The sequence below is a fragment of the Penaeus japonicus genome, unplaced genomic scaffold (genome assembly GCF_977035675.1).
Source record: "Penaeus japonicus unplaced genomic scaffold, GWHDUDI00000001_assembly GWHDUDI00000006, whole genome shotgun sequence".
Taxonomy (NCBI): domain Eukaryota; kingdom Metazoa; phylum Arthropoda; class Malacostraca; order Decapoda; family Penaeidae; genus Penaeus; species Penaeus japonicus.
Genome location: NW_028234408.1, coordinates 20,909,071 through 20,924,070, shown reverse-complemented (window position 1 = coordinate 20,924,070; position 15,000 = coordinate 20,909,071). Strand labels below are relative to the sequence as shown.

Sequence of the window (15,000 nt, the reverse complement as noted above, 5' to 3'; positions counted from 1 at the left end):
TTTAGAAGATAAATAAAAGTAGCTCAAGACAAATCAAGTATGAAATCGAATTGTATAAGTAATAAATCTATCATTCTAATGCGGCGTTTTCAGCACGTCGCCTACTGGCCGCCCTCCCGCAGATGCAGGCAGGGCCGAAAATGTAGCACGTGCCAGGACGTCACCCGGGTCCGGGGCTTTTTTCGACCACGTGTCAGCACGTCAACCGGCGCGAATGGGTTAAGAAAGATACATTAACACTATTCTCATTATTTTTAAGTTTCAATTTAAATATTTATAAAATTCCCAGAGCACAATGATTAGAGGATTTTAACCCCCCCCAGTCCCGTGTTCACTCCTCACAGACCTCTTCACTTCCCCACTTCAACTCTTTTAGTTTGAAGTGATTTTAGTACAACACTACCTGCAAAATATTAAAATGTCCACAGCCTTGCTTTAGTGTCTGTCTATTAAACATTCACAGATGTGCCCCAGCCACAGGGAAGGGATAAATTGCACAAAACCTGGAATTTAGGATAAAGATATATTAGTTCTATGTGGTTTATGTTTAATTATATTTAACATGGTACACTTTGCATTGTAGCGGTGGCCACAGAACACCTGATATCAAGTGTTGTGAATGGAGTACCTAGTGATGCTCAATTACACTACACATCTGCTCCAACACAGTCTCATCAGCATCAGCCCCAAATGCAGCTTGGTCTGCACCAGCATCAGTTGGTCTGTACTTGGTGATGTTTATATCTTCACAGATTTGTGGAAAAATATGGAAAAACATATTAATTGGGGTCACGTGTAAAATCAAAGAGACTGCTAAAATTATTTATTATTTTGTGAGAATGAGAGGCTTTGATCTTTTAAATTCTATTTAGATGGACACATACAATAGTGGAATGCGGGCAGGATCCAACAGAAGGCAGCCAAAGACAGCAACATTAGATGAAGCCACACAATCAGCTGGAGTAGAAAGCAAGGTTGAGGGTCATGGTAGCACACAAAAGGAGGTAAGTTAACCCACTGACGACGGGGGCATTCTAGCCTTGAATGTCACAATGCCGGGGCTTTCGAACGCTTAGGCCTAAATCAATTAAATGGCTGGCACAATACTGTGCCGCCCGGCCACTGGGCTTTTGAATGAGCAGTACAGTACTGTACCACCCGTCCAGAGAGGGTTAAGATGTGGCCTTACGTTAAGGAAGGCAAGCAGTTGAATGATTTAGAATACATGTTTTATGGACTTTATTTAAATATTTGCATCAAAACTTGTCCATGAACATATTGAATGGTGTGAGTCTGTCATGTTCACTTTTTGAGGTCAGGGAACAATCTAATGTCATCCTCACAATTTGTTGTGTTACCAGAAAATGCTTGAGTACTTGATAATGCCTTCTGACAACTTGTCCCTGCCTTGACACTTAATCCTGTAACACTAGGAATAAATGTGGATGAATTTTTATCCATCTTGTCTTTGATTCTAGACAAGCCAATACTTGTATCTCAATAAAAGAACTTAAAAATTATGGTTGGGTTGACTTTGGAAAGCTGGAACTTAAAAACTAGTGCAGCCAGAGCTATAAAACTCTGTCTTTATAGAAGACTTTTCATAAAGCAGCCTACTGTCATAGCAAAAATAGAATCTACCCAGCATTCTGAACCACCCTCACTATGTCATGTATAATGCCATCCAGCATCATTGAGTTAACCTGGTCAAGGTGATATTCTATTTCATGCACACCTGCAATAGGGTGGCTCACACTGTAAAGATTCACTTTAAATTAGTTGAATTGAAAAGTAAGCAAAAAACTCAATGATGCTGGACCCCACATACCTGATCTGCAGATTTTGTCTAGAACTGTGGTTATTATATATTTTTCTTTTTATAGCCTATCAAGGTTTAAAAGTGATACTGCAAGTATGTAAATGTGTGTATATTATATTGAGGTAAAGATTGTTTTTTATATATGAGTCACCTCATTAGGTAAATTTTCTCATATTTTATATACCAGTAACTTCTGAATTTTAACACTTGTAAATCATTATTACCCAATGCCATGATTTCAATTTATGAAAATATAAATATCTTGTAGGTTGTGGTACATGATGGAATCCGCAAAGAAAAGATATGCCCTGCCAAAGACTGCTTTTTTAGCACATCTAGCAACAAGGACCTAAATCGGCATATCCGAAAACATACAGGTATATATTACTTTTGTAAGTCATATATATTAGCTGTGCAAATGTTTCTGATCATGAAAATAATTTTTTTTTTTCATTCAAGTTTATGCAGAAAAGGAATAAGGTTTAGTTATTGTTTATACTACTCTTCAACAGGTGAAAAGCCCTATAGATGTGATGATTGTGGCACATGCTTTTCTCGTGGAGACAAGCTTAAAGTCCATAGAAGGATCCATACAAATTCAAGACCGTATTTATGTGATGAACCTGGATGTCAGTATAGAGCCATTGACTCTGGCAGCCTACGGAAACACAAGAGAACTCATACTAATGAAAGACCATATAGGTAAAAATGCCCTTTTTTTGTCGTCATTTATGATTTTAAAGCATCAAACTACCATTAGGTATTATAGCTCTGTTTTGTTTTTGTACAAGTACAAAAAAAAAGGGAATTGTGAGTTAGAGGCCTTTTTCTCCAATTTTTTATGACTATAAAAAGAAATCTATCAGTGACTTTATAGCTATGTAAAAGAGAGAGCCTAAAAGCAAGATTATAAAACTTCAGTTAGGAAATATAACACAATTGTTTGAGGTATATTATACCCAATGTTGGAAGTAAGTAAAAACATAGTGTTAACCATTTTTAACAACTTATCTAGCAGTCAGGATGGGCGGTCTACTACACAGGTGGCACTGGCTAAAATTTAGAGGGATGGGGAAAATGTTCTCTCCCTCCAGGCAGAGCAGACTAGCCTAAAGAATATTTTTCCATAAATCCATCACAAAACACAGGTTTCCGCTGATTTCAGAACCCTGTAGCAAAGAAGCTAGTGCCATTACAGCCATAATACTTCATGACTGTGTGCGCGCTTCAACTGTGAGCAGATCCCGATGTTGTGTCATGTACGCATTGACACCAATCTTTTAGCCTAATCGGTGCCATCATGTATATTATGACACATGTCCGAAATGGGTTAAGAAAAATGCACTGATATTCACATTTCTCATTTCCTCTTATCATATGATCCTCCTCTTATTTGACAAAAGTGAAAAGATAAAAGAAATAAAATAGAAGAAAAAAATCTAATAACACTAATATACTGAAGGTAGCAATAATATTAGGCCATACTCATGATGTATTTAGCTCAACAGTAAACACTTTTAATGATTATGAAACACTTTAAAATTGATGTAGCTAAATCATGGATTTTATGGTGATTATTCTGTATGCATGTGCAATTCATGTAACTGGCAGGGTTTGGCATCCTCAAGGCTTTGTGGGGCTCAGTCTCAGTCATATAATTAGAGATCTTGTAAACTAAATAACTCATAAGGTGAAGTTATGAAAGGGGAAGAGCAATTTTTGCTCTTCACATTTTTATTCTTACCTGATAGACATCTTAACCCATTTGCTGCAAAGGCAGAATTAGTCATAGACGTGGATGGCATCGTGCCAGACAGTGTAAACCAGCCATCCTACTACATAAATATTTGATTTAAACTGCGACCAATGGGTTAAAGCTTGATTAACCCATTGTGGATGGGTGTCATGACATACATGTCGGTACCGATTTGGCCTAAAATGCGTACATGACGCAACATCAGGATCTGCTCACAGTTATCAAGTGTTATGGCTGTAATGGCACTAGCTCCAGAGCTACAGGGTTCCAAAGTTGGCCTAAACCCACATTTTATGATGGGTTTATGGAAAAATATTGTTTAGGCTAGTCTGCACTACTCAGAAGGCGGACAAAGCACTTTTCCCATCCCTCTAATTTTTAGACGGTGCTGCTAGTGTTGTTAGCCGCCCTTCCTGATGACCAGTTAGATCGTTAGGCAATGAGTTGAAAAATAAAATAAAAATAAAATATATTTTTTTTTACTACAAATAGTGAAAAATTTTTGTCCTGAGGTAAAAAGTATGGTATTTCTCTGCAATGACTCAGGTTATAGTTTTTGACATGTGTGATATGGATCTGGTCTCACCTCATTCAGGGAAATAGTATTCAAAATTTTAAGAGTTTGCTTATTTTTCTTATAAAAGTAAGATATATAACTTTTTTTTTTTCAAAACTGCACAATTCTTGAGAGCTATAACATGAACTCAAGATTAGAATTGAGAAGAGGAACAAATGATCTCCAAACACTGCCTTTGTAAATAAAAGATCAAGCCCATCTTCATTGGTCAAACAGTACAAACTGAATAAATGCAGGAAAAAATCCTACTTATCACCTCAGTATACTGAATATTTTTGACTTTTTATATTTACTGTGAAAACAAATTGATGGATTTTATTTTATTTTATCAAGCTTTGAATAAAATGACAAAGATTATAAATTGATACTTCCCATAAGTTAAAAAAAGTTAATGATAAATAAAAAAGTCACCCAAAGGAAATTAACTTTTTAAGCTTTTTAAACTGCAATATCTCTTGTTACATGACTAAGACTGAGCCTCACAGAGGTTAGAGGCTGCTAAGCCCCGCCAGTTAAATAAAATCCCCATATATACACGGCATGAAATCCTTGATTTAGCCATACTATATGAAAGTGACATTTTTGCTTTTAACCCTTTCCTGACGGGGAACGCGCTAAGTGAAAACCCTTACGCCGGGCCATTGCAATATTGCATTGGAAACGCCATACTGGCATGACGCCCTGGCATTAAAAGAAAAAATTACTCCTACATGAATTGTAAGACAGCTTAGATGAGGTAAATGACATAGAGGTTGATTTTAACCCCTTACTTATGGATGATGTGCCGGGTGACGTGAATGTCATTCATGGCTTTGTCTGGCCTTCATTCTGGGTAATTTGGCATGTAACGGCTGATCATTGCCACAGGATACAAATAGCCCAGGGCACTAAGCCCACCCACTGTGAAATACTGTACCAAATAGTTATGTAATGCAGGTCATACATGCAAAAAATATTTTCTTTTTGTTTCCAGATGTCAGCTTTGTTCTTATAGTGCTAGGGATGGATCGCAGCTAACTGTGCATCTCAGAACTCATACAGGTTAGTAATGGAAATATCATATCTTTATGCCATTCCTGTACCACTCTCTCTCTCTCTCTCTCTCTCTCTCTCTCTCTCTCTCTCTCTCTCTCTCTCTCTCTCTCTCTCTCTCTCTCTCTCTCTCTCTCTCTCTCTCTCTCTCTCTCTCTCTCTCTCTCTCTCTCTCTCTCTCTCTCTCGTATTTCTCTCTCTCTCTCTCGTATTTCTCTCTCTCTCTCTCGTATTTCTCTCTCTCTCGTATTTCTCTCTCTCTCTCTCGCTCTCTCTCTTGTATTTCTCTCTCTCTGTGGTAAGCTCTCTCGTCTTTCCTCTCCTCTCTCTTTTCTCCTCTTCTCTCTCTTCTCTCTCTCTCTCTCACTCTCTCTCTCTTTTTCTCTCTCTCTCTCTCTTTCTCTCTCTCTCTTTTCTTTTCTTGTTTTCTCTTTCTTCCTCACTCTCTCTTATTCTCTTTTTCATTCTCTCTCTCTCTCTCTCTCTCTCTTTCTCTCTCTCTCTCTCTCTCTCTTCTCTCTCTCTCTCTTTCTCTCTCTCTTTTCTTTCTCTCTCTCTCTCTCTCTCTCTCTTTCACTTCTCTCTCTCTCTCTTTATTTCTCTCTCTCTCTCTTTCACTTCTCTCTCTCTCTCTTCTCTCTCTCTCTCTCTTTCTCTCTCTCTCTCTTTCACTGTCTCTCTCTCTCTCTCTTAGCTCTCTCTCTCTCTCTCTCTCTCTCTCTCTCTCTCTCTCTCTCTCTCTCTCTCTCTCTCTCTCTCTCTCTCTCTCTCTCTCTCTCTCTCTCTCTCTCTCTCTCTCTCTCTCTCTCTCTCTCTTTCTTTCTCTCACTCTCTCTCTCTGTCTCTCAGTCAGCATAATTGTAGACCACACCACTGTCTTGAGACTGACAGTTATGAGACATTAATGTTCTAGGAATCTTATCTACAAAACAATTGAAATGAATTTGCTTAGTTTCTTAATTTTATTATATATTTTATTATAAGAATGTGTGTTTTTTCTCTCTCTTTTTTTTCTTCCCTTTATCCTTTCTTCATTTATTCATTTTGTTTTCAGGTGATACACCATTTCAGTGTATGGTAGAGAACTGCTCTGCAGCTTTTAAGACAAGTTCGGATCTCCGACGCCATGAACGCCTTCACACAGGGGTTAAACCATATAAGTGCACAGCATGTGATTATGCTTGTGCCATCAAATGTATGTACATAAATAGGAAAAAGAAGAAATATGCTTCTCTATCTCTCGCTCTCTTGCTCTCAATCCTTCTCCCTCTTCCCCTCTTCCCCTCTTCCCCTCTTCCCCGCTCCCTCTTCCTCTCTACCCCTCTCCCCCTCCCCCTCACCCCCTCTCCCTCCCTCTCCCTCCCTCTCCCTCACCCCCTCTCCCTCCCTCTTCCTCTCTTCCTCCCTCCCTCTCTCCCTCCCTCCCTCCCTCCCTCTCCCCCCTCTCCCCTCCCTCCCCCCTCTCCCCCTCCCCCCTCTCTCCTCTCTCCCTCCCTCCCTCCCTCCCTCCCTCCCTCTCTCCCTCTCTCTCTTTCTCTCTCTCTTTCTCTCTCTCTCTCTCTCTCTCCCTGTTTTTGTTTTTGTTTTTGTTTTGCATTTGTGTGTGTGTGTGTGTTTGTGTGTGTTATAGATATAGATAAAGACATATTGCAAAAATATAATACATATGTAAAATTATCTATGTTGGATTATACCAGCTTGATAAAGGTGCAAACTATCAGCAGTGGTACTGCCATTTCTGTAATGATTGTTAAGAAATTATTGTTTTGTGTGATCCAAAGATTTTTATATAGGGTATATTTCTCAGGCTTGAATTAGTAGACTAACTGAAAGAGAATGTGGTAATGGATGTACATTATTTTTATTTACAGCTAATTTGACAGTCCACATGAGGCTCAACCATTTTCAGGGAGCAAAGTTCAGTTGTACCAAGTGCGATTTTCTTGGAAATAGTAGGAAACAGCTGAAAGAACATGAAAAAACCCATGCAAGTATGTATGCAGTAAATATGATTTTTGCATTATTTGATCATAACTTATATAATAAAGTTTATATGAATTTAAAATTAGTACAAGCTGTTTGTATGAATTTTGTTTTGTGGTTAAAAAAAAATTATCATGCTTACTTAAGATCACAGGTCTTCTGGCTTTGCTAATTTCCATGTGTAAATAAAATATAATTATGAAACCTTGATGTTACTTAAGAAAACATACAGTTTTGTAATGGTGATAGATATTGCATATGACCATAAATTTCATTGCTAAATCTACAAGGACATTATTGCATGTAGGGAGCAAAAATACAGTAATATTTGAGTGTTTTGCCATGTGTATCAACAGATGTGCTTATTCAGTGTGAACTCTGTGACCATGTGAGTACAAGTAGCACTGGTCTTCGACAGCATATGTTAATACATTCCCAAGAGAAACCCTTCCAGTGTCGCTATTGTTCCTTTACCTGCAAAACTACAGGTGAGTTTTCTTTATGGTATCTTATCATCCTCAGTTTTCTAGTAGGATAAATGTGAACAAATCATGTTTTAACCCATTCGCGCCGGTGCGTTTTCTGGCCGAGTTCCGGGTGGGGCAATATGATGTGCTGAAACGTCAGCAATAGAACACTAGATTTCTAAGACTCTATTACTTTAGTTTAGGTGTCTGAATGTCATAAAGTGAGATATAACATTAAAAAAATGACGTCACAGGAAACTACGTGATATTGATGACATCATGGTAATTTCTGCTTCTTGATTGGTTGAATAAAAAGATCTTAGTCGACAAACTAATGTAAAATCAAATGTGTTTGGCCAAGAAATAAAATATAGTAAAAAATTAATGATGCAATACTACTACTAATTTATTGATTACCTGTGATATCACGTCACAAGGTACATTTCCATACTCATATGTACGTGTATGATTATTCATATTGTTCTTCTTTTCGTTTTGGTAAAAAAAAGTATAAAACGTGTTTTTTGATGCCCCACTAAGAGATTGCTTCCACTTTCCTTTGTTATTTTCACATAGAAGTGAAGAATATTGGCAAAGTTCAATCAAATAAAACTAAAAAGATATTGCTGTAACATGTTTTTTGACTAAAATAAATCATCTGAATATGGCAATATTTTTATGTGCCTTTACATTGTAGACGCATTCATGAAAACCATACAAATAGGGTGGGTGAAAAATGCTCTAAGAGGATCAGCGCGGCCCCACATAGCGAGAAAACACCCCGGCATGAAGTGTCTGGCGCGAATGGGTTAAGATACTTTCACAGAAGTTATTTCTTTCATTTAGTTTTCCTGGAAATAAAGCACTGTGTAGGCATTAGATAATTCTTAATCATTTGATGGCAGGGTGTGTGAATATACATGGACTCCAAACTTGAACCAGTCTTCAGGTTAATGATTGTTGTGGTTGGTAACTTTCTCGTTACTTAAAAGTTACTTATTCTCTCATGAAAAATATTGGTTGTACAGGTGAGTTAGCATGCTTGAATATGAAGTATAAACTATAGGTTATAAATTCCTCAAATCCTTTATGGAACATAGAGAGTTGTTATTTGTTATTTTGTGTCTCATCTTATTTTATCTTTAAAACATCATGTTACATTTTGCAGCCCTTTGAAGAGAATTTGATGAAATATGCCAAAATCTATAGAATTGTAAAGACATTCCTTTTTAGGAAACCAAAGATAGGGTGTAGGTCTCTAATCGTTCCCTAATCCAGCTCAGGTTGAAGTTGCCTGTGTCTATTTTATCTTATGGGAATGTTTGTCATATAGTACTTTATTCATATCAAAATTTGATTTTGGTTTTGATTTCTCTCTTTGAAGGCAATTTGCGATATCATGTACGCAACAAGCATGGGTGTGATGTTTCTGGACGGAAGAAAGGAAGTGCCACCAGTGGAATGGCAGGAGGAAGAGGTCGCACTGCTGCAGGTAGTGCTGGAGGAGCTGCAGGACGCAGAACAGGTCGACCGTCATGTTACAGAAGCTTCAAATGTAGTGATTGTGGAAGTGGCTTTGTGAGGGAAGATTCTTACAGGTATATAATGAGAAAGGTTCTCTTCTTCATTCTTATGCTCCTTCTCCTCCTGTTTTTTATTAACATTGACTAACATTCCTTGTTAGGACTTAAGATGTCAACTTATTCAAGAACTGTATTTGCAAGAAGTATTATAACCTTATAAGTTATTAATAATTTCCCCTTCCCTTAGAAAGATTGAGAAGAATAAGAAGGGGGTGTTGAGGGTAAGCAGGGGGGCTTTAGTAGGAGTAGGGGGAGAACATACATACCAATTAGGCCTAAGAGACGGGTGTCAATGCTTACATGACACGACACATTGGCACATTGAGGGAGTAGGGAAGGAGACATTGAGGGAGTAGGGAAGGGGACATTCAGGGAGTACACATTGGCACATTGAGGGAGTAGGGAAGGAGACATTGAGGGAGTAGGGAAGGGGACATTTAAGGAGTAGGAAAGAGCACATTGAGGGAGTAGGGAAAGGGACATTCAGGGAGTGGGGAAGGGGACATTCAGGGAGTAGGAAAGGGCACATTCACGGAATAGGAAATGGCGCATTCAGGGAGTAGGAAAGGGCACATTGAGGAAGTAGGGAAGGGGACATTCAGGGAGTAGGAAATGGCACATTCAGGGAGTAGGAAATGGCACATTCAGGGAGTAGGAAAGGTACATTCGGAGAGTAGGGAAGGGGACATTCAGGGAGTAGGAATGGGCACATTCAGGGAGTAGGAAATGGCACAATCAGGGAGTAGGAAAGGGGGCATTCAGGGAGTAGGAAATAGCACATTCAGGGAGTAGGGAAGGGGATATTTAGGGAGTTGGGAAGGGGACATTCATGGAGTAGGAAAGGGCACATTCAGGGAGTAGGAAATGGTACATTCAGGGAGTTGGAAAGGGGGCATTCAGGGAGTAGGGAAGGGCACATTCAGGGAGTAGGAAAGGGTACTTTCAGGCAGTTGGAAAGGGCACATTCAGGGAGTAGGGAAGGGGACATTCAGGGAGTAGGGAAGGGGACATTCAGGGAGTAGGGAAGGGGACATTCAGGGAGTAGGGAAGGGGACATTCAGGGAGTAGGGAAGGGCACATTCAGGGAGTAGGGAGGGGCACATTCAGGGAGTAGGGAAGGGCACATTCAGGGAGTAGGGAAGGGGACATTCAGGGAGTAGGGAAGGGGACATTCAGGGAGTAGGGAAGGGGACATTCAGGGAGTAGGGAAGGGCACATTCAGGGAGTAGGGAAGGGGACATTCAGGGAGTAGGGAAGGGGACATTCAGGGAGTAGGGAAGGGCACATTCAGGGAGTAGGAAAGGGCACATTCACGGAATAGGAAATGGCGCATTCAGGGAGTAGGAAAGGGCACATTGAGGAAGTAGGGAAGGGGGCATTCAGGGAGTAGGGAAGGGGACATTGAGGAAGTAGGAAAGGGGGCATTCAGGGAGTAGGGAAGGGGACATTCAGGGAGTAGGAAAGGGCACATTGAGGAAGTAGGGAAGGGGACATTCAGGGAGTAGGAAAGGGCACATTCAGGGAGTAGGAAAGGGCACATTCAGGGAGTAGGAAAGGGCACATTCACGGAATAAGAAATGGCGCATTCAGGGAGTAGGAAAGGGCACATTGAGGAAGTAGGGAAGGGGGCATTCAGGGAGTAGGGAAGGGGACATTCAGGGAGTAGGAAAGGGCACATTCAGGTAGTAGGAAATGGCACATTCAGGGAGTAGGAAATGGCACATTCAGGGAGTAGGAAAGGTACATTCGAGGAGTAGGGAAGGGGACATTCAGGGAGTAGGAAAGGGCACATTCAGGTAGTAGGAAATGGCACATTCAGGGAGTAGGAAAGGTACATTCGGGGAGTAGGGAAGGGGGCATTCAGGGAGTAGGAATGGGCACATTCAGGGACTAGGAAATGGCACAATCAGGGAGTAGGAAATGGCACATTCAGGGAGTAGGAAAGGTACATTCGGGGAGTAGGGAAGGGGACATTCAGGGAGTAGGGAAGGGCACATTCAGGGAGTAGGGAAGGGGACATTCAGGGAGTAGGGAAGGGGACATTCAGGGAGTAGGGAAGGGGACATTCAGGGAGTAGGGAAGGGGACATTCAGGGAGTAGGGAAGGGGACATTCAGGGAGTAGGGAAGGGGACATTCAGGGAGTAGGAAAGGGTACTTTCAGTGCACATTTAGGGAGTGGGGAAGGGGGACATTCAGGGAGTAGAGAGGGGGACATTCAGGGAGTAGGGAAGGGAACATTCAGGGAGTATGGAAGGACATTCAGGGAGTAGGGAAGGGGACATTTATGGAGTAGGAAAGGGCACATTCAGGGAGTAGGGAAGGGGACCTTCAGGGAGTAGGGAAGGGGACATTCAGTGAGTAGGGAAGGGGATTCAGGGAGTAGGAAAGGGCACATTCAGGGAGTAGGGAAGGGGATTCAGGGAGTAGGGAGGGGCACATTCAGGGAATTGGGAAAGGCACATTCAAGGAGTAGGGAAGGGGACATTCAGGGAGTTGGAAAGGGCACATTTAGGGAGTGGGGAAGGGGGACATTCAGGGAGTAGGGAAGGGGACATTCAGGGAGTAGGAAAGGGCACATTCAGGGAGTAGGGAAGGGGACATTCAGGGAGTAGGAAAGGGCACATTGAGGAAGTAGGGAAGGGGACATTCAGGGAGTAGGAAAGAGCACATTCAAGGAGTAGGGAAGTATGCATTCATGGAGTAGGGAAGGGGATATTCAGGGAGTGGGGAAGGGAGACATTCAGGGATTAGGGAAGGGGACATTCAGGGAGTAGGAAAGGGTACTTTCAGGGCACATTTGGGGAGTGGAGAAGGGGGACATTCAGGGAGTAGGGAAGGGCACATTCAGGGAGTAGGGAAGGGCACATTCAGGGAGTGGGGAAGGGGGACATTCAGGGATTAGGGAAGGGGACATTCAGGGAGTAGGAAAGGGTACTTTCAGGGCACATTTGGGGAGTGGAGAAGGGGGACATTCAGGGAGTAGGGAAGGGCACATTCAGGGAGTAGGGAAGGGCACATTCAGGGAGTAGGGAAGGGCACATTCAGGGAGTAGGGAAGGGGGACATTCAGGGAGTAGGGAAGGGCACATTCAGGGAGTAGGACAGGGCAGATTCAGGGATAGGGGACATTCAGGAGTAGAAGGGGGACATTCAGGGAGTAGGGAAGGGCACATTCAGGGAGTAGGGAAGGAGACATTCAGGGAGTAGGGAAGGAGACATTCAGGGAGTAGGGAAGGGGACATTCAGGGAGTAGGGAAGGGGACATTCAGGGAGTAGGGAAGGGGACATTCAGGGAGTAGGGAAGGGGACTTTCAAGGAGTAGGGAAGGGGACATTCAGGGAGTAGGGAAGTATGCATTCATGGAGTAGGGAAGGGGACATTCAGGGAGTAGGGAAGGGCACATTCAGGGAGTAGGGAAGGGCACATTCAGGGAGTAGGGAAGGGGACATTCAGGGAGTAGGGAAGGGGACATTCAGGGAGTAGGGAAGGGGACATTCAGGGAGTAGGAAAGGGCACATTTAGGGAGTAGGGAAGGGGGACATTCAGGGAGTAGGAAAGGGGACATTCAGGGAGTAGGGAAGGGGACATTCAGGGAGTAGGAAAGAGCACATTCAAGGAGTAGGGAAGTATGCATTCATGGAGTAGGGAAGGGCACATTCATGGAGTGGGGAAGGGAGACATTCATGGAGTAGGGAAGTATGCATTCATGGAGTAAGGAAGGGCACATTTAGGGAGTGGGGAAGGGGCACATTCAGGGAGTAGGGAAGGGCACATTTAGGGAGTGGGGAAGGGGGACATTCATGGAGTAGGGAAGGGCACATTCAAGGAGTAGGGAAGTATGCATTCATGGAGTAAGGAAGGGCACATTTAGGGAGTGGGGAAGGGGCACATTCAGGGAGTAGGGAAGGGCACATTTAGGGACTGGGGAAGGGGACATTTAGGGAGTAGGGAAGGGCACAATCAGGGAGTAGGGAAGGGCACAATCAGGGAGTAGGGAAGGGCACAATCAGGGAGTAGGGAAGGGTACAATCAGGGAGTAGGGAAGGGCACAATCAGGGAGTAGGGAAGGGCACAATCAGGGAGTAGGGAAGGGCACAATCAGGGAGTAGGAAAGGGTACTTTCAGGCAGTTGGAAAGGGCATATTCAGGGAGTAGGGAGGGGCACAATCAGGGAGTGGAGAGGGGCATATTCAGGAAGTAGGAAGGGGCACATTGAGGTAGTTGGGAGGGGGCATAGGAAGGAGTAGGGAGTGGTGTTTTGTGAGAATTGGGGAAATGTAGGATATGGTTATACCCTTTGAATGAGGATCAATCTAGCATTGTTTGTTTCCTCTGTTATGCATCAAATAATATCCTTGATTTTGTTGTCAATAATAGTGTCTGATTTAGTTGATATTTGTAGATATTTTGGAATAGGGATGTAGCTGGTGCATTGTTTCTCTTTTTTGTGAAGCAGCTTAATCTAAATAAAGTAGTAGATATTTAGAAGTAATAATCAGCTGCTATAGTTGCTATAACTTTGCATTTTGAAAAGTGAAAATAATTACTTTGGGAAAATGATTATAACATGCTCAGTTCACTTGACAGTCAAATATATTTCAGATCTCACATGCGGCAACACCAGAAGCACAAAGTTGCGCAGGCTATAACTGGGAAGATGGAACCAGACGTTTTCAGTGTAGTTGTTCAGGTAAAGAAGAACTAAGATTGGAATCCTAGATACTCTAACAACTGTACAGTTGAGAAATATGCTCATCCTCATGGTCTCACACACATCAGTGAATTGATCCTTGTACTTAAACCGATAACGACTTGTCGGATTTGGCTCTGTCCAGTCTAAATACTGGGGTATTTCATGTGTGCAGGCCAAATACCCTGGGCTGTTTGCCTGCTCTGGCTATGCTTACCACTGCACTCACATTCACTCTGTGTCGGCTGCACAAAATGCCTTGACATAATATCACATCCATGGCTGCAGATGATGCCACTGTATGATGTGATATCATGTCACCCAGCATTATTATTGGCAGTTTCTGTACATTGGGTCAAAGGTTAATGAGTATATGGATCATTTATTATTATAAGATTGGTATCACTTGTGTATTATTATTTAGCTCCTAATAAAAAAAAAATATGAGGAACATGTGAGATGTATATTTTATATAGAATTCACCATTGCTGTTATATATCAATAAATGTAGGTCTGCATAAGGGAATGTACATAAATATGTCTGTCTTTATTACAGGATGAAAATTTATTAGGTGTTGAGCAGTCTACAAGCACAAGAGATGGGGACACGTTACAACCTGGGACTATTACTCAGAATTCTGTAAGTTTGCCTTTGTTGCTATTAATGTTATTATTTTATGACTTTATCATTGAATTTTCTTGTTTTGTTTTATCTGTCTCCAGTTTCCCCCTCTTCCCCTCTCTCCCTTTCTACCCCTCTCCCCATATCTCTCTCTCTCTTTCTCTCTCTCTTTCTCTCTCTCTCTCTCTCTCTCTCTCTCTCTCTCTCTCTCTCTCTCTCTCTCTCTCTCTCTCTCTCTCTCTCTCTCTCTCTCTCTCTCTCCTTCTCTCCTCTCCTCTCTCCCTCTGTTTCCTTCTCTCCTCTCACCCTCTGTTTCCTTCTCTCCTCTCTCTCTCTGTTTCCTTCTCTCCTCTCTCTCTCTGTTTCCTTCTCTCCTCTCTCTCTGTGTCCTTCTCTCCTCTTTCTCTGTCTCCTTCTACCCTCTCTCTCTGTTTTCTTCACTCCTCTCTCTGTTTCCTCTCCTCTATCTGT

At 42.0% G+C, this 15,000-nt stretch overlaps 1 protein-coding gene across 2 annotated transcripts in view; it reads left to right on the top strand.

Moving 5' to 3' along the window:
- Nucleotides 1-15,000, top strand: part of LOC122260346 (uncharacterized) — a 36,227-nt gene that overhangs the window by 13,324 nt on the left and 7,903 nt on the right. For both annotated transcript variants that reach the window (XM_043027576.2, XM_086537722.1), the window contains exons 5-15: nucleotides 584-720; nucleotides 873-1,004; nucleotides 2,088-2,196; nucleotides 2,332-2,521; nucleotides 5,126-5,193; nucleotides 6,239-6,379; nucleotides 7,056-7,175; nucleotides 7,524-7,655; nucleotides 9,019-9,232; nucleotides 13,820-13,907; nucleotides 14,464-14,547. In XM_043027576.2, the coding sequence (XP_042883510.1) occupies nucleotides 584-720; nucleotides 873-1,004; nucleotides 2,088-2,196; nucleotides 2,332-2,521; nucleotides 5,126-5,193; nucleotides 6,239-6,379; nucleotides 7,056-7,175; nucleotides 7,524-7,655; nucleotides 9,019-9,232; nucleotides 13,820-13,907; nucleotides 14,464-14,547 (1,415 nt within the window). The remainder of the gene's footprint in view (nucleotides 1-583; nucleotides 721-872; nucleotides 1,005-2,087; nucleotides 2,197-2,331; nucleotides 2,522-5,125; nucleotides 5,194-6,238; nucleotides 6,380-7,055; nucleotides 7,176-7,523; nucleotides 7,656-9,018; nucleotides 9,233-13,819; nucleotides 13,908-14,463; nucleotides 14,548-15,000) is intronic.